The 27,944-nt window shown below is 44.0% G+C and overlaps 1 protein-coding gene and 1 non-coding gene across 6 annotated transcripts in view; one reads left to right on the top strand and one right to left on the bottom strand.

Annotated features, from left to right (window-relative positions):
* MLLT1 (MLLT1 super elongation complex subunit) overlaps positions 1-27,944 on the bottom strand; it is a 75,732-nt gene that overhangs the window by 37,354 nt on the left and 10,434 nt on the right. For 3 of the 5 annotated variants that reach the window (XM_066274568.1, XM_066274559.1, XM_066274550.1), the window contains one exon: positions 18,398-18,480. The exons of the other annotated variants lie outside the window; for them this stretch is intronic. In XM_066274568.1, coding sequence (XP_066130665.1) covers positions 18,398-18,480 — 83 coding nt within the window. The remainder of the gene's footprint in view (positions 1-18,397; positions 18,481-27,944) is intronic. 5 annotated transcript variants of the gene reach the window in all.
* Positions 9,947-10,022, top strand: TRNAS-GGA (transfer RNA serine (anticodon GGA)). Its single transcript has one exon. It is a non-coding gene; the product is annotated as a tRNA-Ser (tRNA).

The raw sequence follows: 27,944 nt of genomic DNA, 5'->3' as shown, positions 1-27,944 counted from the left end.
CTTTAAATGGGTGGATTATATGGTACATAACTTACATCTCAATGTTATTTATTATTTTTAGTGAGAGAGAGATGGTGGGGGAGGGAGAGAGGGAGAGAAACAGACAGGAAGGGAGAGAGATGAGAAGCATCAACTCATAACTGTGGTACTTTAGCTGTTCATTGATTACTTTTTCATACACGCCTTGACCTGGGGGCTACAGCCAAGCCAGTGACTCCTTGCTCAAGCCAGTGATCTTGGGCTTCAAGCCAGCGACCTTGGGCTTCAAGCCAACGACCTTTGAGCTCAAGCCAGTGACCCTGAACTCAAGCTGGTGAGCCTGCCCTCAAGCCAGATAAACCCTCACTCAAGCTAGCAACCTTGGGGCTTTGAACCGGGATCCTCAGCATCCCTGGTTGATGCTCTGTCCACTATGCTACCACTTAGTCAGGCTCAAAGTTTTAAAAAATTTTTTGAAGATACCACTACACCAGTGATGGGCAATCTTTTGAGCTTGGTGTGCCAAAATTCGCCAAAAAACCGAGCATAACTCGGGTGGTGTGTCACTTCAAGAAAAAACCCATAATTTCATGATATTTAGTTTAAATAACAAAAATGTATAATTGTAATATATAACTGTATTTAATAAACCAAAAACTAATTATTTAACTTACCTGCTTAGTGACTTCTTTGTTCATCTGACAGTTGGTTTCTTTTGTTGGTCTTGATATTATTTAACTTGTGTGGGGTGCCCTGAACTAAGATAAGTGAGGGGGAGGGGGAATTCTTTAACTAACCTGACTATTAGTGACTTTTTTGTTGCTAAATTTCATTGGCTAAATCTTCAACTGAAGGTTGGTATTTTGTACACTTCAAGCCCAAACAAGCGCTACTAACTTCATCTGTCAATCTGTTTCTTTTGTTGGTTTTGATATTATTTAACATGAGAATAAGGTATCACAAAAGTACGTAGAGGGAAAAATTATGAGTAAAGCCACTGCTATATTTTTCAGGGTGCTAAGTGTCTGATAATCGGTTCCAGGCACTCCAAATTTCCTGTTCATAGTGGCACTCCTCTTGATTCTCCAAGTGGCACCTTTCCAGATTCTCAAGCTTTGACCTCAAGTTGACAAACACCTGAGCCCAGGTGCTGTCTTGAAATTCTGCAAGTTGCATCTTATATAAATTAAGATGGCTGCCACTATTTCTAATGGCGGGAAACGGCACCCATAGCATAGGCCCTCGCCTCTCCCAGCTCCCTCTCACTTATCTCAGTAATGATGGTCAATTAGAAATCCACGACACTCCAGAACAGTAGATTGGATGATGGTTGCTGTGGTTATGTGGTTGCTGGTAATGGCGATCACAGGGCCCCCAGAGATGCATCCCCCACGGCATTCTGCTGCTCCCTGCTCCACCAGCCGGAAATGAGGTCAAAGATCCCCTAACGGCCTAACTGGAAGTCCCAGAACTAAATGCTCTGTGCCAGAGTTCTGTTGTTTTGGCCTACAGACCTCCGGCACAGAGTGTCTACACTACAGCAAATGTTTTATCCTCGGCTACAGGAGCTGAGGATGAAACATCCTTCTCGGCATGTGGCCCCATACTTCTCTGGTATGCAGCCGCATGTCATCAAAAATGGCTATGCGTGTCAGTGCTGATATGCGTGTCATAGGTTCACCATCACAGCACTACACACTCATTAGAAAGGCAAAAAGAAAATGACCAACCTTATTGAGTCCTGGTGAGACTTCAGAGGAACAAGAACCCACATCAGCTGCTAGGGGTATGGCACTTTAGAAAACTATCGGGCAATTTCTTATAATGTTAAATATACCTGTTCCCTAAGACCCAGCACTCCCACTTCTGGGTATTTACTATCAAGTGAATTGAAAACTTCCCTTCATACAAAAATCTTTGCATATGAATCTACATTCATATGCAAATGTTTAGGGCAACTTCACTTATAACCACCAAAACTAGAAAGCACCCAGATGTCCTTCCCTTGCAAATGGATCAATAAAGTGCAGTGTATGCAGACAAAGATGAATGAACTCTTTAACCATGCCAACAACAGGGGTGCATTCTAAGTGCCTCCTGCTCAGTGAAAGAAAATAGTCACAAAGGACTGTATGTTCTGTGAGTCTATGTATATGACATTCTGGAAAAGGCAAGACTACAGGAATGGAAAACAGATGAGTGATTTCGAGGGACAAAGGGTGGTATGAGGAGCTGACTTCAAAGGAACAGCATGAGGAGGTTTTGGGGACAGGACTGTTCTGTGTGGTATTGTCATGGTGCAGGCATGACTCTATGCATGGCAAAACCCAGAGTAAATTTCACTGAACACAAACTAAAATAATAACCAGATGGGTGGGAGCAGGGGACCAAAGATGGGGTACAATCTGTGACTAATGAATTTAACTACATTACAAATGTATGACATAACCACACTGATACAGGTGGAGAAAAAGTGTCACAAATAACTTTGTAAAGCAGAGTTTTAATTGGACACTGGAAGGCTAAAGAAAAAAGAACATGCAAATACTGCACTCTAGCTGGTAAAATTACTTGTCACAGGGTTACTGGTTAGCAATCCTGAAACTACCTTCCAGGTATACTAAAGTTAAACAAATAAGCAAATATACTGTGGATAATGAGAGCCAGGTTTCTTCCTTCAGAGAAAAAACTTAAAGTGAGCAACAGAGGAATGGTAGAATGAATGCAGCGGTGCTGGTCTGGAGCTGGAGGCATCAGTGTAAAGTAATGTTTATTTTTATAGACAGACAGAAATAAACACAGGAGGGATGATTAGTATACATGCAGACCTTTCCTATGCTCTGTCATATGAGGGGATTAAAAGCAGAGACACTCCAGGAGCTGTGAACAGACTTTGCTCCCATAACTTGGCTTTTAAATACCATTTGCCAATAAAAGGGATCAGGACTTCTTGGAGAAATGGCTGATTCTAGGGCTGGGGGAGAGGAAAACCAAGATGAGCCTGGAGTACCTTGCAGTGCCAGAAAGTGAGGAAGTACCCAAAACATCATGGAACATTGAGAAGGCACAGGGACCAACCTGAAGAAGACCTTACTCGCCAGAGTGAGAACAATTTGAACAGAATAAATAACAGCATTGGATTATGATCCAAAGGAAAAAAAATACCCATGGATATAAATAAATGACTGAATAAATAAGTAGGGGAGAAAAGACGAGCCTTCCTTAGATAGAAATCCCCCATTAATAAATATAGAAGAAATGACAGAAATAGAAATCATCAGAGAACAGCACTGATGGATGCTAATCTAGTGGATGAAATGTGAAAAGAAATAGGAGATATGCAGTCTCAAAACACCTCTCCCCAGCTGGATATTACCTGCTGTGGTGGTTCTAACTGTGCCCACCCAGTGTGGGCTGGACTTGAGTGACTCACTTCTAACAATACAGAAAGGGACAGACAGTAACTTGGCAGTGGAAAAAAAATGGGAGACACCACCTTAACCCAAAGATCAAAGTTAACATCCCCAATAAGTCATCAAGTTAATATTAGCCCCATCCTACTATGATGTGCTGAGGGGGTTCTTAATCTCTATGGTTGTTTTACCAAAATCTACAATCCCAGTCTAACCATGAGAAAATATGAGACAAACCCAAGATGGGGGCATTCTACAAAATGCCTGACTAGCACATTTGCAAAATAGTGATGTCATAAAAGATAAGGAAAGACTGAGAAATTGTCTTAGACCAGTGTTTTTCAACCACCAATTCACAGACCAGTCTGCCAAAAATTCCATGCCAGTCTGCGAAAGAGTTAACTACCCTGATGTATGAAGATTATAGACCTAATGATCTTGGTCAAATTCACTTATGCTCAGGGTGATTTCTGCTTTAGCAGTCCCCCAAAATAATTTTATATGACAGCTAAATGCAATGTAAGACCCTGGAGTGGATTCTAGAACAGAATGAACAGTAGAAGGAAATGGGAAAATCCAAATAACAACTGTTCACAGTAAATATTATACTATTGTTCATTTCTCTGTTTTGATCACAGCCATGGTCATGTAAAATATTTACATTAGGGAAGTAGGATGTGGGGGGTATAAGGGAACTCTATGATCTTTGTAACTCTTCTGTGTTTCTAAATTATTTCAAAATTCAAAGTTAAAAAGAAACATGACTATGAGACAGTCCAAACTCAGTTGAGTTACGAAAGGTCCTTATGTATCTCTGAACAACCTGGTTTGGTGAATCTATTTTTTCTTCAATTCTGAATTCTGTGGGACCTAAATACATAAAGTCTTTCTGATAAAACCCAGTGGCTAAACTTAGATTTGCAGTAAATATAATATACATACCACTGAAAAGACAGTATAAAAAAAAGAATGTGAAATAGGTAGTAAATTTAAAATACTGATCACAGCCTGACCAGGCGGTGGCGCAGTGGATAGAGTGTTGGACTGGGCTGCCGAGGACCCAGGTTCGAGACCCCGAGGTCACCAGCTTGAGCGCGGGCTCATCTGGTTTGAGCAAAAGCTCACCAGCTTGAACCCAAGGTTGCTGGCTCGAGCAAGGGGTTACTCGGTCTGCTGAAGGCCCGCGGTCAAGGCACATATGAGAAAGCAATCAATGAACAACTAAGGTCTCGCAACGAAAAACTGATGATTGATGCTTCTCATCTCTCTCCATTCCTGTCTGTCTGTCCCTGTCTATCCCTTTCTCTGACTCTCTCTCTCTCCCTGTAAATATAAAAATTAAGGCCCTGGCCGGTTGGCTCAGCGATAGAGCGTCGGCCTGGCGTGCGGGGGACCCAGGTTCGATTCCCAGCCAGGGCACATAGGAGAAGCGCCCATTTGCTTCTCCACACCCCCCCTTCTTCCTCTCTGTCTCTCTCTTCCCGTCCCACAGCCAAGGCTCCATTGGAGCAAAGATGGCCCGGGTGCTGGGGATGGCTCCTTGGCCTCTGCCCCAGACGCTAGAGTGGCTCTGGTCGCGGCAGAGCGATGCCCCAGAGGGGCAGAGCATTGCCCCCTGGTGGGCAGAGCATTGCCCCTGGTGGGCGTGCTGGGTGCATCCCGGTCGGGCGCATGCGGGAGTCTGTCTGACTGTCTCTCCCCGTTTCCAGCTTCAGAAAAATACAAAAAATAAAAAAATTTAAAAATAAAATAAATAAATAAAAATTAAAAAATATATATAATACTGATTATATGTTGAAATCAAAGTATTTTGGATTCATTAGGTTAAATAAGTTACATTATTAAGATTAGTTTCACCCATTTCTTTTAATCTTTTTTACTGTGAATACTAAAAATTTTTAAATTGCATATATGGCTTGCATATTTCTACTGGACAACCAAGGTACAAGATATAATTCAATTTTGGAACAAGAAGGGCTTCAAATACCTCTGGCCAATTCCAGGACAATGAGCAGATATAAAGGAAGCACTTCACTTGACTCCGTTCACTCAATCAGTCCTAGGATACTTAGGAACCAATCTCTCCATCCTGGACACACTGCTTTGTTCTGAGGAAGCACCAGCATGCTCTCTCAGGCCACAACCAACAAATGCCCAGTTCACTTTCTAAAGGAACAACTCAGCTACAGCACTTAGAGGCTTCTGGGTCAACATATGATCAGAGGGCGACCATCTGGATCCCCCTTTATGAGCTTGAGCTCACAACTCAGGGAAGTTAATATCACACATTCATTCCATACAGCAATGTGCTTTACTATTGGCACTGACAAACACCAATTCAAATCTGGGCAAAGGACTTGAATAGACATGTCTTCAAAGAAGACATACACATGGCCAACAAGCATGAAAAGATGCTCAGCATCATTAGTCACTAGGAAATGCAAATCAAAACCACAATGAAATACCATCTCATACACCCACTGTCTATAATTTTTAAAATTAGTAAGTAAAACTAGAAAGTAACGTGTTAGCAACAGTGTGGAGAAACTGGAGCCTTCACACACTGCTGGTAGAAATGAAAAATGGTGCAGCTATTGTGGAAAACAGTTTGGCAGTCCCTCAAAATGTTAAAGCATTACCATATGACCCAGCAATTGCACTCCTATGTATTTATTACCCAAAGGAATTGAAAACTGGTACTCAAACAAGTACATGTATAGACTATATTATAGAACCAGATGATTCACAATAGCCAAAAGGTGGAAACAGCCCAAGTGTCCATCAACAGATGAACTGATAGACACACTGTGTTATATCCACACAGTGGAATATCTTCAGCCATAAAAAAGAATGAAGTCTGACACACTCCACAATGTAGATGAACTCATAAACAATTATACTAAGTGAAAGAAGCATGGCACAAAATATCACATGAGAAATAATTGCTTAATGGGTACAACAAGGTTTCCTTTTGGGGTAAAGAAAATGCTTGAAACTAGAAAGAGGTAGTCATTGTGCAACACTGTAAATACATTAAATGCCACTGAATCATTCACTTAAAAGTGGTTAATTTTGTTATGTGATTTCACCTCATTTTTAAAAGTGGGAACGGGGTTACACATTGGTTGTGTTACGAAGTTTCCTGACAGACAACAACTGCCCCTTCCAGACTCAACCTGGTTCATCCATGTAGTCACTTATTCAACAAATATTTACCAAGTGCCATCTCTGTGCTAAAGGCCAGTATCACAGAGAAAAAAACTGAAAGGGCCCTAATCTCAAGATTACATTCCAGAGGTAGAGCAAGCATTAGATAAGTAAACACATCCATTTAAGCAGTGGTCCTCAACCTTTTTTGGGCCACGGACCGGCTTAATGTCAGAAAATATTTTCACAGACTGGCCTTTAGGGTGGGATGGATAAATGTATCATGTGACTGAGACAAGCGTCAAGAGTGAGTCTTAGATAGATGTAACAGAGGGAATCTGGTCATTTTAAAAATAAAACATCATTCAGACTTAAATATAAATAAAACAGAATTATTTATTCTTTCTCTGTGGACCAGTACCAAATGGCCCACGGACCGGTACAGGTCTGCAGCCCAGGGGTTGGCGACCACTGCATTTAAGTACTATGAAAAAAGAAAGGATAGGGCCCTGGCCGGTTGGCTCAGTGGTACAGCGTCGGCCTGGCGTGCAGGAGTCCCAGGTTCGATTCCCGGCCAGGGCACACAGGAGAGGCGCCCATCTGCTTCTCCACCCCTCCCCCTCTCCTTCTTCTCTGTCTCTCTCTTCCCCTCCCGCAGCCAAGGCTCCATTGGAGCAAAGTTGTTCATTGCCCGGGCTCTGAGGATGGCTCTATGGCCTCTGCCTCAGGCACTAGAATGGCTCTGGTTGCAATGGAGCGACGACCCAGATGGGCAGAGCATCGCCCCCTGGTGGGCATGCCGGGTGGATCCCGGTCGGGCACATGCCGGAGTCTGTCTGACTGCCTCTCCATTTCCAACTTCAGAAAAATACAAAAAAAAAAAAAAAAAAAAGGGAAAGGATAGTATGCTAAAAGAAAAAGCAGAAAGAAAGGCCAGTCTGACTGGTGGTGGCACAATGGACAGAGCATCAACCGAGTGTCAGCTGAGTGTCAAGGTTGCCAATTCAAGCCCGAGGTCGCTGGTTCAATACTTGGTCAAGGCACACGTGAGAAGCAATCAATGGATGCACAACTAAAGTGGAACAATGAATTGATATTTCTCTCTCTCTTCTTCACCCCCTGGTTCCTCTCTCTCTCTCTCTCTCAAAGAAGGAGGAGGAGGAGGAGGAGGAGGAGGAGGAGAGACCAAATTCAGATAGTAAGATCAGAACAGATCATTCTGGGTTCTCCCACATTATACCTGTGAACTGTGGGCATGTTGATTTCTCTAAGCATTCATTTTCCCACCTGTAAAATGAGACCTAGCTCTTTGTGGGGTTGTATGAGGATTATGGGAACTACTGTGTAAAATGACTTATATAGCCTCTGGCCAAGGTTATCATTAAATACTTTTTTCCCAAGTTTAAAATTATATGAGGTGTAACAATATTATAAAAAACAAAAATCAGCCTGACCAGGCAGTGGCGCAGTATATAGAGCATCGGACTGGGATGCGGAGGACCTAGGTTCAAGACCCCGAGGTCGCCAGCTTGAGCACTGGCTCATCTGGTTTGAGCAAGGCTCACCAGCTTGAGTCCAAGGTTGCTGGCTCGAGCAAGGGGTCACTCAGTCTGCAAAAGCCCCTAGTCAAGGCACATATGAGAAAGCAATCAATGAACAACTAAGTTGTTGCAACAAAGAATTGATGCTTCTCATCTCTCTCCCTTCCTGTCTGTCTGTCCCCATCTGTCCCTCTCCCTGACTCTCTGTCACAAAAAAAGCACTCAATAAACTAGAAACAGAAGAAAACTACCTCAACATAATAAAAGCCATATATAAAAAACCCAAAGCCAACTTCATACTCAATGGTGAAACTGAAAGCTTTTCCTCTAAGATCAGGCCAGCACATATATGCCCACTCTCACTACTCTACACAATACAGCCTTAGCCAGAGCATTAGGCAAGGGAAAAAAGGGCAAAGAAATTGGAAAGGAATAAGTCAAATTATCTCTGTCCACACTCTTATATGTAGAAAACTGTAAGAGTATACACATACACTGTTAAAACTAATAAATTAGCTAAGGTGCAAGATACAAAATCAACACACACACATACACACTCTCTCTCTCTCTCTCCAACTCTATTTCTCTGTAGAAATAAACAATCAACAATGTGAAAATTAAAAAATAAAATACTTAAAAATAAAGCAAAAAAGCCCTCAGTTAGTAGTTCAGACAAAGAGCATTGTCCCAATCTGCCTATATTACAGGTTCGATCCTCAGGGCACATATAAGAATCAACTAATGGCCTGACCAGGAGGTAGCGCAGTGGATAGTTGTGTCAGCCTGGGACACTGAGGACCCAGGTTCAAAATCCCAAGTTCTCAAGCTTGAGCATGGGCTCAACAGCTTAAGCACGGGTTGCCAGCTTGAGCATGGGATCATAGACATGACCACATGGTCGTTGGCTTGAAACCCAAACTTGCTGACTTGAGCTCAAGGTCACTGGCTTGAGCAATGGGTTGCTGGCTCTGCTAGCGTACCCCGGTCAAGGCACATATGAGAAAGCAATCAATGAACAACTAAGGAGCCGCAACTAGGAGTTGATGCTTCTCCTCTTTCTCCCTTCCTATCCTCTCTCTCTTGCTTAAAAATTAAATAAATAAAAAGAAATCAACCAATGAATGCACAAGTGGAACAACAAATCAATGTCTCCTGGCCTCTATCTCTAAAACCAATTTTTAAAAAATTTAAAGAAAGAAAATTTTCCTGGCCGGTAGCTCAATCATTTAAGACCGTCGACCTGAAAAGACAAGGTTGCGGGTTCAATCCCCTGTCAGGGCACACACAGGAAGCAAACAAGGAATGCACGACTAACTGGAACAACAAATGAATGCTTCCCTTCCCTCTCCCCTCTCTCTTAAAAACAATAAAAATTAAGCCCTGGACAGATAGCTCAGTTGGAGCATAATCCCTGAGCATAAAGGTTGCTGGTTTAATTCTCCAGCCAGGGCACGTACAGGAACAACTTGATATTCCTGTTTCTCTCTCTCTCAAAAAAAAAATATATATAAAACAATTCCACTTACATTAGCATCAAAAAGAATAAAATATTTAGGAATTTACTAAGGAGATAAAATATTTGTACAGTGAAAACTACAAAACACTGCTGAAAGAAATTAAAGACGACAAATGGAAAAATACCCCATGTTCATAGATTGAAACTTTATATTGTTAACTTATCAACACTGTGCAAAGCGACCTACAGATTCAATTCAATTCCTATCAAAAAATCCCTATTTTCTGAAGAAATATAAAACTCCATCCTAAAATCCAAATGGAATCTCAAGGATCCCAAATAACAAAAACAATCTTGAAAAAAAAAGTCAAAAGAAAGACACACTTTCTGATTTCAAAACTTACCTGAAGGCCCTGGCCGGTTGGCTCAGTGGTAGAGCGTCGGCCTGGAGTGCAGAGGTCCCGGGTTCGATTCCCGGCCAGGGCACACAGGAGAAGCGCCCATCTGCTTCTCCACCCCTCCCCCTCTCCTTCCTCTCTGTCTCTCTCTTCCCCTCCCGCAGCCGAGGCTCCATTGGAGCAAAGATGGCCCGGGCACTGGGGATGGCTCCTTGGCCTCTGCCCCAGGCGCTAGAGTGGCTCTGGTCGCAACAGAGTGACGCCCCGGAGGGGCAGAGCATTGCCCCCTGGTGGGCGTGCTGGGTGGATCCTGGTCGGGCGCATGCGGGAGTCTGTCTGACTGCCTCCCCATTTCCAGCTTCAGAAAAATACAAAAAAAAAAACAAAAAACTTACCTGAAGTATGGTAATTAAAACACTGTGGTACAGGCATAAAGACAGTCATACAGACCAATGGAATAGACGGAACAGACTAGAAAGCCAAGGAATAAATCCTCATATATATGGTCAAATCATTTTCAATTTCAACAAGGGTGTCAAGATAATGTAAGAAAGAATAGATAGTCTTCTCAATAAATGTTGCTGGAACAACTGGGTATCCATACTTACAAGAATGAAGTTCAACCCTTAACTAACACAATATCCAAAAATTAGCTCAAAATGAACCAAACACCTAAACGTAGACGCTGAAACTATAAAACTCTTAAAAGAAAACATAGGACAAGCAAAGGTTTCATGACACTGAATTGGGTAATGATTTCCTGGATATGACATAGGCAAGGCACAGGCAAAAAAAAAAAAAAGAAAAATAGAACTTCATGAAAATTAAAAACTTCTATGCATCTAAAGATATGAGTAATGAAAAGGCAATCTGCAGAATGGGAGAAAATAATTACAAATCATATATCTGATAAGGTATTAGTATCTAGAATATAGAGAGAACTGCTAAAATTCTACAAAAAAGAAACCACTCCATTCAAAAATAGGCAAAGAACTTGAACAGATATTTCTCCAAAAATGTGCCCAATAAGCACATAAAAGGATGTTCAGTAATCACTAGAGAAATGCAAATTAAAACCACAATGAGATATCATCTCACATATTATTACGGACAGTATCAAAAAAAGAGAAAACAATTGTTGACAAGGATGTGGAGAAATTGGACTCTGTGTGCACTGTTAGTAACAATGGAGAATTTTACAGCTGCTGTGGAAAGCAGCATGATGGTTCCTCAAAAATTAAAAATGGGTTCACAAGACCACCTAGCAACTGCACTTCTCAGTACATACCCAGAAAATTGAATACAGGGTCTCAAGGAAATATCTGTTTACTCATGGTCATAGTAGCATTAATCACAGTATCTAAAACAGGGGTTGGGAATCTTTTTGGCTGAGAGAGCCATAAACACCACATATTTTAAAATGTAATTCTGTGAGAGCCATACAACGACCCGTGTACATTACGCATTATCCAATAAAAATTTGATGTTGTCCTGGAGGACAGCTGTGATTGGCTCCAGCCACCCACAACCATGAACATGAGCGGTAGGAAATGAATGATTGTAATACATGAGAATGTTTTATATTTTTAACATTATTATTATTTTTATTAAAGATTTGTCTGCGAGCCAGATGCAGCCATCAAAAAAGCCACATCTGGCTCGCAAGCCATAGGTTCCCGACCCCTGATCTAAAACATAAAAGCAACCTGAGTGTCCACCATAGTTGAATGGATAAACAAATGTGGTCCATCCACACAGTGAAATATTATTCAGCCTTAAAAAGGAATGAAGCATTGCCACACACTACAACGTGGGTAAACTTCCATAGCCAGCAGGACAGTTAGTTGTAACAAGACAAAAAACAGAAAAATTACAAGCACTGAGAAAAACATGGAGAAATAGGAACACTTAGATATTGCTGATAAGAAGGTGAAATGGTGCAGCCACTGTAGAAAACAGTTCAGTGGTTCCTCAAAAAAGTTAAACACAAATTACCATCTGTACCATCAATTCCACTCCTAGGTATCCACCCAGAAGAACTGAAGACTTGAATTCTAACACGTACATGAACAGACATGTTCACAACAGCATGATTCATAGCAGCAAGTAGGTGGTACAGTCAATCTTCATTACTCGTGGATTCCACTGAAATTTATAACCTAAACCAGCACTCATGGTTTTCCTTTTTATTTCTTTTTCTTTTTTCCTGAAGCTGGAAACGGGGAGAGACAGTCAGACAGACTCCCGCATGCGCCCGACCGGGATCCACCCGGCACGCCCACCAGGGGCAAAGCTCTGCCCACCAGGGGGCGATGCTCTGCCCCTCCGGAGCGTCGCTCCGCCGCGACCAGAGCCACTCCAGCACCTGGGGCAGAGGCCAAGGAGCAATGCCCAGCGCCCGGGCCGTCCCTGCTCCAATGGAGCCTTGGCTGCAGGAGGGGAAGAGAGAGACAGAGAGGAAGGAGGGGGGGGGGTGGTGAAGCAAATGGGCGCTTCTCCTGTGTGCCCTGGCCAGGAATCGAACCCGGGTCCCCCGCACACCAGGCCGATGCTCCACCGCTGAGCCAATCGGCCAAGGCCTCATGGTTTTCTTTCTTTCATTTTTTTTTAGTATATAAGCACCAGCATTGTGGTTTTCACACTCACTCATGGACATATAGAGCGGTGAAAACTTTGAGTCACCCAACAAGCTGTTCCCAGCTGATGCTGACCATGGCAACACTCTGCCTTACTTCAGCTCTCAGGCTATAACCAAGTGTCCTCCTGGTATATATTTCATGCCTTATTTTACTCTTGTGCTTTTTGTTGCTGATTTTGCTATTTAAAATGGCCCCAAGCATGGTGTTGAAATGCTGTCTACAGTTCCTAAGCACAGGAAGGCTATGACATGCCTTACAAATAAAATACATTTTTTTATATAAGCTTGGTCCAAGCATGAATTATGGTGCTGTTGGCTGAGTTTAATGTTAGTGAATCAACAATGTATACTAATAAGGTGGCTTTAAACAGAAACACATAGCACAGGTTTTATATATATATATATATATATATATATATATATATATATATATATATATATATTTTTTTTTTTTTTTTTTTTTTAACAGAGACAGAGAGATAGTCAGAGAGAGGGATACACAGGGACAGACAGACAAGAATGGAGAGATGAGAAGCATCAATCATTAGTTTTTCATTGCGCACTGCAACACCTTAGTTGTTCATTGATTGCCTTCTCATACGTGCCTTGACCGCGGGCCTTCAGCAGACCAAGTAACCCCTTGCTTGAGCCAGCAACCTTGGGCTCAAGCTGGTGAGCTTTTGCTCAAACCAGATGAGGCCTCGCTCAAGCTGGCGATCTCGGGGTCTCAAACCTGGGTCTTCCGCATCCCAGTCTGACGCACTATCCACTGCGCCACCACCCGGTCAGGCAACACAGGTTATATATTGATCAGTTGATGAAAACACTGTGACTAGAGGCCTGCAGGAACCTAACCCTATATGCCCCCTCGTAGCAATGATCCAGTTTTCACTAATTCAATGTTCTTGGTGACTTACAGTACATAACTATTGCAAGTAATGAGAATCAATTGTATATCTATGCAAGAGTATTAGCCATAAAAAGGAATAACGACCTGATATAACACAGTGGCTCCAAGGCCTCACTTCAGGCACTGAAATAGCTGGGTTGCTGAGCAATGGAATAGCAGTCCCAGATGGGTAGAGCATCACCCTGTAGGGGGCTTGCAGGGTGATCCTGGTTGGGGAGCATGCAGGAGTCTGTCTCTCTGCCTGCCTCCCCACCTCTCACTTAGTAAAAGGAAATAATAATAAAATAAAATGGTTAATTGTATGTTATATGAATTTTACCTCAATAAATTATTTATTTTTATAATTGTGGTCTTATAGAAAAATATTTTTTCTTTTTTCCCCATTTCCTGCCACACAAATCTCCTAAAACCTTTGCTTACATTAGGGTAGAAAAGCCATCAGTGGATCCATTCACGATGACTCTGTTTCCAACACTACTCCAAACCTGTAGAAGCTGCTTTTGCAATGAACTATACTATACCATTCACTTTTCCACAACTGTCTAATCTTTACAAAACTACTAAAGCAAGGACCCATATTTAGGTATTTGCACAACCAATACATAAAATCATACTGTCCCTGTCACCCAGATGTCAGCAAAACCCAGAATTTATGAACAGCTCTTGCTCTAGGTCAAGCCTGTCTCAGATGTACATATAGGACTACACACTCCGCTGGTTCAAATCCCAGCTCCACAACTCACTGTGTGGCCTTGAGCCTATGACTAACTACCTAGGAGCTCCTTCATCCATAGACTAGGGACATCACCTTCCTCTGGGGCTTGTCTGGAGACTAAGTATCCATTTAACACAGTAAGCTAAGAACTCACTTGTATGAGTTCTCACTTGTAAGAAGTCACTTAGTAACTTCACTTGTATCCCAGGCTCTTTGTGTGGTGGCCTCACCTCCATGCACTCTCAGTGGACATCTCTGAGGACAAAACCACAGAAATAGAGGACTCCAGCAGGCAGCATGCAGAGCACAGCATCCAGCATTTGTCCTGAGTGAGTGAAGATGCTGTAATTCTGAGAACAGGCTCACAGCGGCACTCTGGCCCTAGCCACACAACTTCTGCAAGAATTGGTCACACAAATAAACCTAGAAACATGACTTTTTTTGTTACAGAAAAACCAGCCATCTGCCAAAAGGGTTCAGACAAAAACACATGCTGAAATTTGAAAATCTATACCAAAAATGGGAAAATTTTGCTGTATTAAGTGATACTTCAAGAAACTGGACCAGAACAAAAACCCTCAATCCCAAACCAGTTTTTGACATGACGGCTGGCTGCTCAGGATATTAAGCTGCACACGTGCTCCTCTAAAGGGCAGCACCTCAGGGCCTCACCCAGGAACAAGGCGATCAAAGAGGAGCCCAGCATGCTGCACTGCCTGTGGAAGACATGTACAAGCACACGCATCCTCCAGCCCCTCGTCCCACGTGAGCAATCCCACAGAACTGAAAGGTCAGGGCACCCTTGGAGAGGCCCTCTGCCTTTCAATGCCCCAGTGTGTGTGAGGATGCTGTAACCAGCAGGGACAAGTCCTACAGTCAGAGGTTGCCTGCCCCCTGCCCTACCAGGACGGGACATAGGAGTGGAACACCTCAAAGCCTCAGTATAGAAAAGGCCCTGAAGTCTGGACACAAGGCCCAGGTGGGTACTGTTCAGGTAAGGGCTGAGAGAGGTGCTGCCCCAAGCAGTCACCTCTTCCCCAGGGGCCCCTTTAGAGGGAGCACCTGTGTACCTCCCCATCATCCATGTGAGAGGTCTGAGGCCCTCACAGGTTGCAGAAGCCATCACAGGGAAAGGTCCCAGCTGAGGCAGGAACACCAAGCACCTCACCTCTCTCCAACCTCTTGGGAGAATCTGAAGACCAGCAAAGATCCCCAGGGCCAGGAGAACGGGTGCTAAGACCCACTGGACATCTCTGTGGTACTATCTAGCTTCAGTATGACGCCCCTTATCCCTGGGGTAAGCTGGAGCCACTGGGAAGACCCCTGGGGACAACATGAAGTGGAGTGAACACTGCCAGGGCCCGAGCAGACACTGCCAGAGCCCAGCTGGCTGCAGACACGCCTCTGGGAGGAAAAAAAAGGTCTGTGCATCAGGGACCAGACAGGTCTTAGGGGGCACAAAAGCTTGCTGACCTGTGGGACTCAAAACGGCTTCTAAATCTCAAAAGAATTTAATGAAAATCCAGAGATGAGCTTAACTGGCTTCAAGGACTCCATCATCACCACTGCCCACCCCTAGTTCCAATGCACAGGGCCGCTGGCACTTTCTGCAAATGGATTCACCCCACCAATCAGGGAGCTACTTTTATCATCCCTTTCCATAGGCTCCTCATAGGGCACTGGAGAGCCCGGTAACAGCAGCTCCAGGACTGAGTCCCCAGCACCAGTCTCTCTGCCTCCACACTCCTTGGCTTGGCCTCCCTAAGCAGGTCCTTGGAAGAGTGCCCCCAAAGGCTTAGCATTTCCTCTGCATCTCCCCCAGGTCCCCCCTGCTGAAAAGACACGGGGAGCCTTGGCTTGCACAGGCAGGCTGGGCTCTGCTCTCAAAAGTGGCTGGTCACTAGGACTCTAAGGCATCAATTCCATGAAAGCCTTGGGTGACCCAGGCTTCTGAGAACTGGGCCCCTGGGGGTCGTAGAGTTGAATGCCACTGAGCTGCACTTGCTGAAATGTCCTTCAGCTCCCTGTGGGGCAACACACCTGAGCACCATTCCCAGAGGTCCTTGACACCAGGTGGTTCGCAGAACAGCCAGGTATAAACAAGGAATTCATTAAGGGAGTGGTGGCATCCCCAGGCCTCATGGGGGAATGTCCTGTCTGGAAGACAGGGGAGCTGCCTGCAGTAAGTCTAGCTGTACCTGTAAAAAAATACCCAGCCACAGTCAAAGTACTTCCATGCCAGGAAAGGTCACCATGGCTTCTTGGTGGTGTCTGTGAGAAGGAGCAGAAGCAGGCTGCTAAGAAAGCTCTTTTTTTTTTTTTTTTTTTTTTTAATTTTTTTTTTTTTTTTTTTTTTTTAATTTATTTTTAGAGAGGATAGAGAGACAGAGAGAAGGGGGAGGAGCTGGAAGCATCAACTCCCATATGTGCCTTGACCAGGCAAGCCCAGGGCTTTGAACCGGCAACCTCAGCGTTTCCGGGTTGACGCTTTACCCACTGTGCCACCAGAGGTCAGGCAAGAAAGCTCTTTTAAAATTTTTAATTATTAGGCTTAAAAAACAAAACAAAACCAAAACTATGGTCTGAATGTGTTCCTGCTCCCCCAAAAGTTCACATTAAAATCCTAACCCCCAAAGGTGATGGTGTTAGAAGGCAGGGCCTCTGGGAGGTGGTTAAGTCCTAACAGTGGAATCCCAATGAATGGGATTAGAGCCCTTATAAAAGAGGCCACGTCTCACCCCTTCCTCCACGTAAGGACACAGCAAGAAGTCTATGACCGGGAAGAGGGGCTGAACTTAAGACTTCCAGTCTCCAAAACTGTGAGCAATAAACTTCTATTGTTTATAAGCTACACAGTCTGTTGTATTTTATAATGGACTAATGGTTACTAATATATATTCATTGTAGACGTTTAGAAAATATACATGGAGTGCCTGACCAGGTGATGGCACAGTAGATAGAGCGTTGACATGGGATGCTGAGGACCCAGGTTCAAAATCCTGAGGTTGTTGGCTTGGGCATAGGCTCATCTGGCTTGAGCGCGGCTGGGTCAACGGCTTGAAGCCCAAGGTCACACTGGCTTGCGCCCAAGTTCACTGGCTTAAGCAAGGGTCACTGACTCAGCTGGAACCCCCCCCCCCCCCCCGTCAGGGCATGTTATGAGAAGCCATCAATAAACAACTAAGAGAGCCGCAACTATGAGTTGATGCTTCTCATCTCTCTCCCTTCCTGTCAGTTAGTCTGTCTGTCTGTCTGTCTGTCTCTCTTATGTTTCCTGTGTGTGTGCCCTGACCGGGGAATCGAACCCACAACCTTGTCGTTTTGGGATGACAATCTTAACCAACTGAGCTAACTGGCCAGGGTTTTATTTCTTTTTTTTTTTTAAGTGAGAGGAACGGAGATAGTGAGACAGACTTCCACATGCACTCCAACCGGGATCCACCCAGCAACCTCCATCTGGAGCTGATGCCCTGCCATCTGGGGCCATGCTCACAACCAAGCTATTTTTAGTGCCTGAAGCCAATGCTCAGACCAATCAAGCTATCCTCAACACCCCGGGCCAATGCTCAAACTAGTCAAACCACTGGCTGTAGGAGGGGGAAGAAAGAGAGAAGGGGGAGAGAGCAGATTGTTGCTTCTCATGTGTGCCCTGACCAGGAATTGAACCTGGCACATCTATATACAGGGCTGATGCTCTATCCACCAAGCCACCACCCAGGGCCTTAACTTGATTTTTCATTCAATGATATTAAGAACTCCCCTCCCCTGCCCCAGGTTATCAAAAAGCCCATTCAGGAGATGCACCATAACTTTATCTAGCTAAAGCTTGCCAACTATTGGACATTTAGGTAATTTCCAGATCTTCGCCACTAGTCACAGTGAGTGACTAACCCTCTAGGACCAACCACGGAATCTAGTCCTATCACGACACGTCACTGTTAACTCAGGGACCATATACACTTTCAGGTGATACTTGGAGAGGCCTCATTCACTTGCAATTCCACCTGCCAGTGGTGTCTCCATTTTCCAAGTCCCCATCTTCCTTAAGAGAGGTGGACAAAAAACACTTTGCCCACCAGCACTCTAGTGTGGAAGTCTCTGCTACCAGTGATCCCAGCATTCTATCACCCATGTGTCACTGGTTCTACTTCTTCTTTTGTGAATTGTGCGTCCTTCCTGTGGTCACTTTCATGATCCTACCTTGTTTTTGAAGTACACCTCGATGGGCATGATGAAGCCAGCGTAACCCGACTCCTCCACTTTGTACGGGGGCTCCTTACACACTAAAAAGAAAGGGAAAATGCATCTGTCAGCTTCCTGTCCATTCAAAGGCCCAGCCACCAATAGGGTAGGCCTGCCACCCTCTTGCATCTCCTCTCTGGGGCTTGCTGGTATCACAGGAGCATGGCTTTTCAGGAAGCCAGCTTCCCCTATGAGTGTTGAATCCCGTGCCCAATTCCATGCCAAAGGGGTCCCAGGGAATCAAAGGGGCAGAAAGGAAAAGCTGACCCCAACACACCGTGGTGGGGAAGTGAGAGAGTACAGGAGATGAGCTAAGGCAGAGCAGTCAGAGCCGACCACAGGTCACACAAGTTCACCTGACTCAGGGCAGTGAGTGTGACACGGGTGAAGTGGGGGACCCAGCGGGTCCCTGGTATCCCAGGCAGGGCAGTGCACGCTGCAGCCTTCACCTGCTTCCACTGCTCACTCAAACAAGTGAACTGATGCCAGGAGATGGACATAGCCTGGGCTCAGCTGGGACTCTCTCCTGAGTCCATCTTAGCACCTAACAAAAGCATTCCCAAATATCTGAGTGATAGGAACAGAGACTTATTTAACCTCAGCAATTAAAAAAAAAAAGTTGAAACTCTGAAGAACAGCAGAGTATAAATAAAATAATCCTCCCCAATCCTACCCTCCAGAATGTACTGTCAATGTTTTGACATATATGCTGTCATTATGCAAGAAACATGAAAATATTACTCTCCTGCTTTTAAGAAAAAAATCAGAACAGTACAGATCAAATTCCCCCTGTCCTCCACTACTGGAAGACAGGAAAAATCCTGCTAATTCTTAAAACCTTTATGTATATTATGTTGACATCAGTCAGACAACTCTTTAAATGGGCCAGAAATTGCTGGAAAACAATACATAAAATGTAATAAAACATGACTCTTTTAAATTATAACATTTTAAGATTTTTCTTTAAAAAATATTTTTTCTGGCCCTCCCTGGTTGGCTCAGTGGACAGTGTTGGCCCGGTGTATGGATATCCCAGGTTTGATTCCCACTCAGAACACACAGAAAAAGCGACCATCTGCTTCTTCCCTTCCCTCTCCCTTTTCTCTCCCTCTTCCCCTCCCACAGCCAGTGGCTCCTCCAAGCATCTGCCTCAGGTCCTAAAAATAGCTCTGTTGATTGAGCATCAGCTCCACACAGGGGTTGCTGGCTAGATCCTGGTTGGGATACATGTTGGAGTCAGTCTCACTATCTCCCTTCCTCTTATTTTAAAAAAAACCAACCAAAAAATGTATGTGTGTGTGTGTGTGTGTGTGTGTATCTTTTTTCAGCTCTCAAATGTCTCATGTATTTCACTTATCCAAAGAAAACCAGCAGGCAGAGTAGGCTTGGAGTCATTCGTGACCCTGCAGAGCAGAGCTGACTAGACAGCCTTTTATGGACCCGAATCTGCAAACCCCAGAAGAGCAGGAGAGAGGCTTTGTAGCTCAGTCTTGGGGAACCCCTCCTAGCACAGACCTAGGCCCCAAACCTCTATTCCAGCTAATCCTCTTCTGTTCCTTGGATATACTCCATAGATGCTAGATAGGCAGCTCAAATACAGCCTTCCCCAAATCACCTACTCATCTCTTCCTAAACCTGCACCTCCCCCAGGGTCCCACAACTTAGAACCCAGGTTGTCTACCACTCACCCAAGGACTGAGGACTACCAGACTCCTCCCTCTCCCATAGATCACCTGTTGCCAAGCACTATCAGGTCCACCTCCAAACTGCTCTGCCTAGCACCCTGTGCCTCTAGCGATGGTCATTACCCCGTGCCTCACTAGCTGTCCTGCCTCAAGTTCACTCCTGGACATCTACACAGGCAGCAGGAATGACTGTTCTGAACTGCAAACCTGACTGCACCCTGATAGCTCCCACTGCCCTCAGGACCAACTTCAAGCCCCTCCAATGGGCCTGCTGGGCACTTCATCACCTCCATTCTCATCTCCTGACAGCTCAACCTCAGGTCCTAAGATCCAAATCACAGTTTATTTCCTCTAAGACCCCTGCTCTGAGCCCCAGCCCCCATTTCCAGGTCATGCCCTCCCCTCCACAGGCCTCCAGTGCCCAGTGTCAATCACAGAACTTCCATGCTTCCTCTGGCCATCTTTTCCAATCCCTTATCAGCTCTGTCTCACTCACTGTCACATCCCCAGGGTAAGGACCAGGGCCAGACCTTTCAAAAACATTCAATAAGAATCTGTCAAATACTGCTGAGAGGGTCACATGCCTTGCCTCCCTCAGGTTCTCCACCAAAGTAAGGGGACGGACCAGGAACAAGAAGTGACCTGGACTGGGAGGCCAGATCATAGCCTGCCTCTCTCTGAGCCTCTGGATCCTATTTGAGCAGACCGAGAGAACAAGCATGAAAGCTGTCTGTCTGGTGCCTTGCCTGATCTCACCAACCATGAGCGCTCTGAGCCCAAGTCTAGCACAGGGCTGGGCACCTGGCAGGCACCTGAATATCTGCTAAATTAATCTGAATCCAGGAAGGAAAGTGGAAGTGGCGCAGAGAGGAAAGGTGGCCTGTCTTCACTGCACAATCCCCCATAGCAGAGGGACACATGAAAGGCAGGGCAAGAGAGGGGCCTATAGATTTACTCCCAATTCCACCCCCCTGACCTCATCCTCCCAACCCACCCCCAGTCTAACTCCCACCTGCCATCAAGGCCTCAAGTCAAGGTCCATCTCTCTGACTTCTGCTGAGGATAATTATCTTTCCAGGGATACGGGATACTTGTCACATCTGATCCCCAGGTCCCTGCCAAACAACAAACCCTTTGAAGAAGATCCTATTGTGTGTTTCCCAATCTCTCTCCAAAAGCCTATCACATGATAAGCACTCCAAGGCTGAAAAACCTCTATCCTTTCAGAGTTGGGGAAGAGAGACCAACCGGATGCCCACAGAGACCAAAGTGAAACAAGTATGATAGGAAATAAAGCTGGTAAAGAGGAAAGGGAAGTTATGTGAACTCTGGACAAACTTCTGGAAGCCAAAAAGTAAATGACAACATGCTGGCAAGCAAACAGGAAAAGGAAGCTGTAGCCAGAACATGCCATGGGGCACTGCATGGCAGGCAAGAGCCCAGCTAGTGCCAGATCCCCAAAAGGCTAGAGGTGTGGCATCGACGATTCAGTGAGGGGCAAGAGAGAAGCTGGAAGAGGGAAAGAGAAGAAGAGAGGGAGTGATGCTAATGGTGAGCAAGAAGTTTATCTATGTGTGGGGTGATGAAATGTTCTAGAATGAGAGAATGGTGATGGTTGGACAACTTTATGAATACAATAAAAGCACTGAATTGTACACATTAAAAGGGTGAATTTTATCATGTGTCACTTTTATCTTAATAAAGCAGTTTTTTGTTTTTTAAGAAAAAAGCCAGCCTGACCAGGCGGTGGCGCAGTGGATAGAGGGTCGGACTGGGATGTGAAGGACCCAGGTTCAAGACCCCGAGGTCGCCAGCTTGAGCACAGGCTCATCTGGTTTGAGCAAAGCTCACCAGCTTGGACCCAAGGTCGCTGGTTCGAGCAAGGGGTTGCTCCGTCTGCTGAAGGCCCATTGTCAAGGCACGTGTGGGAAAGCAATCGATGAACAACTAAGGTGTTGCAATGTGCAACGAAAAACTGATGCTTCTCATCTCTCTCCGTTCCTGTCTGTCTGTCCCTATCTATCCCTCACTCTGACTCTCTCTCTGTCTCTGTAAAAAAAAAAAAAAAAAAAAAAAAAAGCCAAATGGCAACGCTGTACTAAACATCCCTGGATTCATCCTGCCACCCACCCCACCCCCAGGCACAAGCAGCTTCAAGTTTCCCTCTGGGGAAATCCAGATCGTTCATGTCTAGGGAGCAGTCAACTGTCTGTAGGAAGCTAAAGCCTATAGTATGAAGACTGGACCCAGAATGAAGTCCTCCTCATCTAGGAAATTTGGAGGTCCAGCTCCCTAACCAGAAGCCTGCTGGTCAACAGAACCCATCCTGACCTAAATAGCGCTCAACAAGAGTTCCTACCTCCAGGAGCCCACAGAGACAGGAAGACTTTAAAGACCACAAGAAAACTTGGGAAAAGAAAAAACAAAAACAAGAAAGAATGTCTGATCAGGCGGTGGCACAGTGGATAGAGTGTTGGACTGGGATGTGGAGGACCCAGGTTCAAGACCCCGAGGTCACCAGCTTGAGCACGGGCTCATCTGGTTTGAGCAAGGGGTTAGTTACTCAGTCTGCTGTAGCCCCACAGTCAAGGCACATATGAGAAAGCAATCAATGAACAACTAAGGTGTCGCAACGAAAAACTTATGATTGATGCTTCTCATCTCTCTCTCTGTTCCTGTCTGTCTGTCCCTATTTATCCCTTTCTCTGACTCTCTCTCTGTCCCTGTGGAAAAAAAAAAAACAAGAAAGAAAGTAGAGCCATTGTCCTCAGGTCCAAGATATGCCACGAAATGAAAATGAAGGAATAAAGACAGGGCTCTTAGCACAAATATAGCACTAAAATTTACTTTAATGCAAACACTAGAAAAGACCCAAGGAAATTTCCCAGAATGTAGAGCAAAAATATATATTTTTAAAAAAGAGACACGAAGAAACAATTCGGCAGATTAAACAAATTCTAACAGCAGTTAACATTTATAAAGAATCTACTATGTACCAAGCATTACTCTCAGCACTTGATACATACTAAGTCATTTAATCCTTACAACAACCTGGAGGCGGATACAATTGTTTCCATTTTACAGATAAAAAGGTTTAGACCTAGAGAAGTACTAAATATCCTAAAAAGAGAAAACAGCCTGGCCAGGCAGTGGCGCAGTGGATAGAGCGTTGGACTGGGATGCGGAAGGACCCAGGTTCAAGACCCCGAGGTCGCCAGCTTGAGTGCAGGCCCACCTGGTTTGAGCAAAAGCCCACCAGCTTGGACCCAAGGTCGCTGGCCCCAGCAAGGGGTTACTTGGTCTGCTGAAGGCCCACGGTCAAGGCGCATATGAGAAAGCAATCAATGAACAACTAAGATATTGCAACACGCAATGAAAAACTAGTGATTCTCATCTCTCCGTTCCTGTCTGTCTGTCTCTGTAAAAAAAAAAAAAAAAAAAAAAGAGAGAGAGAGAGAGAGAACAGATAAAAGAAATAAATAAAAGGAAATTGTTAAAGCAACAAAAAAAATTTTCTGGAGCTAAATGAAGAACACAAAAGTCAAAAAATACCCCAGAAACAATGTTTTAAAAAATATCTTGCCTGACCTCTGGTGGCACAGTGGATAAAGCATCGACCTGGGAACATTGAGGTTGCCGGTTCAAAACCCTGCACTTGTCTGGTCAAGGCATATATGGGAGTTGATGCTTCCTGCTCCTCTCCCCTTTCTCTCTCTCTCTCTCTCTCTCTCTCTCTCTCTTTCTCTCTCTCTTCCTCTCCCTCCCTCCTCTCTAAAATAAATAAATAAAAATAAATTCTTAAAAAATATCTTAAAATGCTTCTAAGAAAAAACAAGTGATCTACAATAGAACGAGAACCCAACTGCATCAGACTTTCCTGAAGACCACAAAGTAAATATTTTCAAAGTTCTATATGACAGTAATTCTCAAACTAGAATATTATATTCAACCAAACTATCATTCCAGTGTGAGAACAGACTAGCACTTTCAAATATACTAGGAGTCAGTTTATTTCCCACACACCTTTCTTGGGAAACTGTGCAAGTAATCCATCTCCTTGGGACATCACGTGAGAAATTACTCCAGAAAAGCAAGAAAATAAACCAAAACATAAGGTGACAAATAAATCCCCCAGGAGAACAGTAAAAAAGAGTGTCTCAGGGGGGTGGCTAAAAATGTGGCCTGATTACAAAAAGGAAGACAAGAGAGAACCAGAATGAAATATCCAGAGGGGAGAAAATCCATCAACTAAATGAAATAACTGAGAATAGAGAAAAGTAAAGGTATAATGGAGACACAATGCAACAAGAGAAAAAAGGAGAAGCAAAGGGGCATTTGCAAAGTCAGGGCCTGAACATGAAGCAAAGTAAACAGGGCTGAATTTTAACCAAGAATAATCAAGAAAGAACCCATTTGACCTTAACATGACCTTGAGTGTTCTCCTTTCAGTGGTCCAGAGTTCACAGAGAGGATGAATGAAATCCTGGCATCCTGACTAGCCTGACAGTGAACAGAGTCAATACTGTTCACTGGTTTCCAATTTTTAGTCCATTTCTGATCCAGGTGTGAAAGTCTGTTTTAGTTCAACAACCTTAACAATGTCAAAATGTCAAGGAGGGGTGTAAGATTCAAGGAAAGACAAGGGTGCTGATGTCTTTCTCTTCCTAAGCAGAAAGTCAGAAGATATTGACAAAAGCTGATAGCACCTATTGCACCCTTCCAGCACCAAGAAGACAGCAGTAAACTATATACAAATCTGATGAACAAGATAAGTAATATAAATAACATGTTAAGGTGGCACTAAAGAGGCCTAGGCCCATTGACTCATTGGATAGAGCATCAGCCCTGCACGTAGATATCCTGGGTTCAATCCCTGGTCAGGGCACACATGAAAAGTGACCATATGCTTCTCTTCCCCTCTCTCTCCCCCTTTTCTCTCTCTTTCCCTCTCACAGCCACTGGCTCAACTGGTTCCAGCATCAGCCCAGGTGCTGAGGATAGCTTGGATGGCCCAAGCATCAGCTTCAGGCACTAAGGATAGCTCAGTTGATTTGAACATTGGCCCAAGACAGGGGTTGCCAGGTGGATGCTGGTTGGAGTGCATGCGGGGAGTCTGTCTAACTCCTCTCCTTTCACTTGGAAAAAAAAAATGGTGCTAAAGAAAAAAATAAAACAGAAAAAAAGGCTAGAAACATGTGGCTGTTTAGGTGTTTTCAGCAAAGAAACTATGAGTTAGACCTGGCAGCCAGAGGGCTTCCTAAAAAGGGTGAAAGGGAGCTTTTGTGAAGGATCCAAAAGGTAAGCAGGTCTGCTCATTATTAAAGATCACAAAGACAATCACCACAACATGAATTACTTAAGTATAAAACATTTAGAGCAAATGATAGATAAAAGGAGTTGGAAGCTTATAGTATAAAGTCTAGCCTTTTATGTTCCTAAGTTAACATTTTTTAAATTTGAAAATCAAGAACTGTCCTAGGCAGATAGCTCAGGTACTTAGAGCATCGTCCCATTATGCAAAGGTTGCAGGTTTGATCTCTGGTCAGGGCACATACAGGAACAGATGGATGTTTCAGTTTCTCTCTCTCTCTCTCTCTTTCTCTCTCTCTCTCTCTCTCTCTAAATAAATTTTAAAAAATTAAGCCTGACCTGTGGTGGCATAGTGGATAGAGTGTCAATCTGGAATGCTGAGGTTACTGGTTCAAAACCCCAGGCTTACCCGGTCAAGCCACATACAAGAAGCAATAAATGAACTAAAGTGAAGCAACTATGATCTCGCACCCTCTCTCTCCTCCCCTAAAATCAATAAATAAAATCTTCTAAAAATGTTTTAAATATGATTTTTCAAAAAAAATAAAAATCACTAACTAAGAAGCCAATTCACTTTTACTAACTTAAGGTGTTTAAAAAAGACACAACCCAGAAAGAACTAGAAAGATTGCCCCTGGAGTGGTGTGACCAGCAATAACATGGGAAATGGAAACTTCCCACTTGGCACATTTCTATTGAGTTTGTTATGTGTATATGCTTGATTTAAAAAATACTTTTTAAATATATAACATATAATTTCAGAGCCTAGAGTCCTGTAAGAAACTCACTCGCTCTTTAAACTGACCCATTTTTCACTGAAAACTGGCAAAGTATAATCCAACTAAGTTTTGTTCAACATGACAAATAGCCAACAGGGCATTTACTATTTCACACGTTTTGTGCAGACTTGGCAACAAGCACAATTCAACTAATTTAAACTGCCTGCAAACTGACACTTTAAGAAAGTAGGCCTCACTCATCACCCATTTTCTTGGAGTTTAGAGCTGTCTCTGCTGCTTCCACATACCCATAAATAAGCTGGTTACTGGGCCTCTCTGACCCTCAGTTTCCATATCTACCTGGCAGGAATTCTGGGACATACACTGTCACAGGGCTGTCATGAGCAGAGCACAAAGACCAGTGAGTGCTTGACAAATGCAGATCATTATTAATATAATTTCTAGTAGCTGCTTGGTTACTGACCCTGTGGGGACAAAGATGAAAGATAGTTGTTTTTTTTTTGTTTTTTTTTTTTAATAAATTTTTATTAATGGTAATGGGATGACATTAATAAATCAGGGTACATATATTCAAAGAAAACATGTCTAGGTTATTTTGTCATTAAATTATGTTGCATACCCCTCGCCCAAAGTCAGATTGTCCTCCGCCACCCTCTATCTAGTTCTCTGTGCCCCTCCCCCTCCCCCTAACTCTCTCCCTCCCTCCCTCCCATGTCCTCCCTCCCCCCACCCCTGGTAACCATCACACTCTTGTCCATGTCTCTTAGTCTCATTTTTATGTTCCACCAATGTATGGAATCATGTAGTTCTTGTTTTTTTCTGATTTACTTATTTCACTCCTTATAATGTTATCAAGATCCCACCATTTTGCTGTAAATGATCTGATGTCATCATTTCTTATGGCTGAGTAGTATTCCATAGTGTATATGTGCCACATCTTCTTTATCCAGTCTTCTATTGAAGGGCTTTTTGGTTGTTTCCATGTCTTGGCCACTGTGAACAGTGCTGCAATGAACATGGGGCTACATGTGTCTTCACGTATCAATGTTTCTGAGGTTTTGGGGTATATACCCAGTAGAGGGATTGCTGGGTCATAAGGTAGTTCTATTTGCAGTTTTTTGAGGAACCACCATACTTTCCTCCATAATGGTTGTACTACTTTACAGTCCCACCAACAGCGAATGAGGGTTCCTTTTTCTCCACAGCCTCTCCAACATTTGCTATTACCCGTCTTGTTGATAATAGCTAATCTAACAGGGGTGAGGTGGTATCTCATTGTAGTTTTGATTTGCATTTCTCTAATAACTAAAGTTATTAGATGAAAGATAGTTTAAAGGTGAATGGAAATCAACATCCTGGGCTCACTGAGAGAAAAGGGAACAGGACAGGCAAGGGAGATGGAGAAAGAGCTGGAGTGCAAGCTGCTAGGGAAACAAAGTGAGCTCAGTACACCAGAAAGGGGTAGCCACAGTTTCTACTCTGCTGTCAGAGCTCAACAGCAGCCACAGAGGACCCCCAAGTGAACGGGCATGGCTGAGTGCCAACAGAAACAGGCAGCACTACCAGATCCTCATGCCAGTATGCAGACTCCTGCTTTAAAACACAGGAGCCTTACCTGGCTCCCTTGAGCCTGTTTCCCCATCCATAAAAGAAGGTTGTGTGGAAAATGCATTGAGACCCTGCAGGAAGTGCATGATAGGCAGCATGTATTACCTATTATTATTATTAGGTATTTTATAGATATCTGCTGTTGTCAGTAACATGCCTGCT

This window comes from Saccopteryx bilineata, chromosome 1 (genome assembly GCF_036850765.1).
Source record: "Saccopteryx bilineata isolate mSacBil1 chromosome 1, mSacBil1_pri_phased_curated, whole genome shotgun sequence".
In the NCBI taxonomy this organism is placed as follows: Eukaryota; Metazoa; Chordata; class Mammalia; order Chiroptera; family Emballonuridae; genus Saccopteryx; species Saccopteryx bilineata.
Note: the sequence above shows the minus strand (reverse complement) of the source record. Positions and strands in the feature narration are given on the sequence as shown.